We start from the raw sequence: 2,088 nt of genomic DNA on the forward strand, positions 1-2,088 counted from the left end.
TTTATAAGCGTATTGATTTGGAGAAGCTTAGTATTGATGATTTGAAGAAATTATTTAGTGGTCCTGTTGGTGAGTATGATTCCCTGTACTTTAGAACTCCTGAACTTAAGATTTATTTGCTTAATGCTGAATCGAAGCCAATAATAATTGAGTTGGGTAAGGAATGTGGTAATAACATTGTCCTGTATGTCTACCATGTTATTGTACCTACTGATGAGTCTGATATTGAAAGGGAGTATAGTGATGATGAGTTTGCAGAGATTAGGAAATCCAGTAGAGAAGAAAAAAAGAAGATGGATGAACATGAGAGGGAAGCAAATTTGAATGAAATGTATGAGAGTGATGAAGATAGTGAATCATATAGGGGGTTTTATCCTAGTAGTGAGGAGAGTGATGAAGATTTTTGTTATGCTAATCCCCCCCTGGATATGATAAAATGAAATATGTAGATGAGTTTTTTAATGTGCATACACCTGCCAAAGACATAAAATTTAAAGTTGGTCAGATATTTGGTTGTAAAAAGGACTTTAAAGAAGCAGTAAGGTCAAGTTCAATGGAGACTGGCAGACCCTACCAGTATGCACATAATGATTTAAAAAGGGTTCAAGTTGTGTGTGCACATGGGTGCCCATTTAAAATATGGTTGGGATATGATAAAGATAAGGACAGGTGGCAGATAAAATCAATAATAAATGACCATAATTGTGTTTGGAACCATAAAAATAAGCTAGTGACTACTAAGTACCTTGTCGAAGTGTTTGGGGATAGGATAAGAAAAAATCCTAACTGGAAATTATGTGATATGCAAGAAGAGTTCAAGAGGGTACTTAAGGTTGATGTATGTGATGCTAAATGTAGTAGAGTGAGGAAAGCAGCATTGTCTGGTGTAGTAGAGAAGATGGCTGAACATTATGCAAAGTTGAGAAAATTTGGTGGAGAGATACGTAGGAGTAATAGACAGAATACTGTGAAGATCTCTACAACTAGGTTGCAGGAAGGAGATGTTAGTAGATTTAGAAGAATATACATATGTTATGCTGCCTTGAAGAAAGCTTGGAAAGATGAATGCAGACCAGTTTTAGGACTAGATGGCTGCTTCCTAAAGACAGTTACAGGTGGACAGTTGCTCTCTGCAGTAGGGAGAGATGGCAATAACTGCATTATGCCTATTGCAATGGCTGTGGTAGAGAGTGAAAACTATGACTCCTGGAAGTGGTTTCTAGAGCTTCTCATAGTAGACCTAGATCTTGAAGATGGACACAGAAAGACTTTGATTTCTGACCAACAGAAGGTAACTGCTCGTCCTATATCTTCAATTTCTGACTTAAATTTCTGACTTTAATTTATGCACTTTTTAACTTGTTATATGACTGGATGTAGGGGTTGGACAAGGCTATTAAGGAATTATTACCTCAGGTGGAACACAGGTTTTGCACCCGACATTTTGTCATTGACAGTGTGACTCTTTTATTATTTTATGTTCCCAATTTATTATGTAGCTTTATTAAGTTCTACCTAAACTCTTTGTAATGAGAATCTTATGTTCCCAGTTTATTTTATCTAAACTTTTGATGCATATTGCATATTTCTGGAACATCACAGTGCATTTATATTATGAAACATGGGTAGAGTAGAATCTTTTACTAACAAAATGTTGATAACATTGATAGCATCCATTATATGAAGTACAAATTACATGAAATCACTAAGAACATTGTAACCAATGTTCACCATCTAGTTTATTACTTGAAGAACCTAAAAACAAACCAAGCTATAATTATAAGCAATACTAACTTCTTCATTTTGCTACCATCTAGTTTGTTACTAAGAACATTGTTTGCTAATTCACCATTTTTCTTACGAAGTGACATACATTCTTCGTTCAAAACCAACATTTTTTTTTCGACAAAACGTAACTCTGCTATAGCTCTTTCCAGTTGATCATCTTTGACTCTCACTTTTGCCTTCAAATCCTGAACAACTTCTCTTGCTCTATCGGTGTATGGAGGATCAGCCCATAGAAAAAAGTTACATTTTTTCCTCGAATCCTAATCAAATTATAAGTCAAGTTAGCTAAATACATTTAAG

General features: G+C 35.0%; 1 protein-coding gene across 1 annotated transcript; it reads left to right on the plus strand.

Annotated features, from left to right (window-relative positions):
- Window positions 1–436: 436 nt before the first annotated feature.
- On the plus strand, window positions 437–1,634 carry LOC141673051 (uncharacterized). The gene is made up of 3 exons (XM_074479817.1): window positions 437–1,291; window positions 1,381–1,458; window positions 1,551–1,634. The coding sequence occupies exons 1-3, from the start codon at window positions 437–439 to the stop codon at window positions 1,632–1,634; spliced, it is 1,017 nt and encodes a 338-aa protein (XP_074335918.1).
- The last annotated feature ends 454 nt before the right edge of the window (window positions 1,635–2,088 follow it).

This window comes from Apium graveolens, chromosome 1 (assembly GCF_009905375.1).
Source record: "Apium graveolens cultivar Ventura chromosome 1, ASM990537v1, whole genome shotgun sequence".
Classification (NCBI taxonomy): domain Eukaryota; kingdom Viridiplantae; phylum Streptophyta; class Magnoliopsida; order Apiales; family Apiaceae; genus Apium; species Apium graveolens.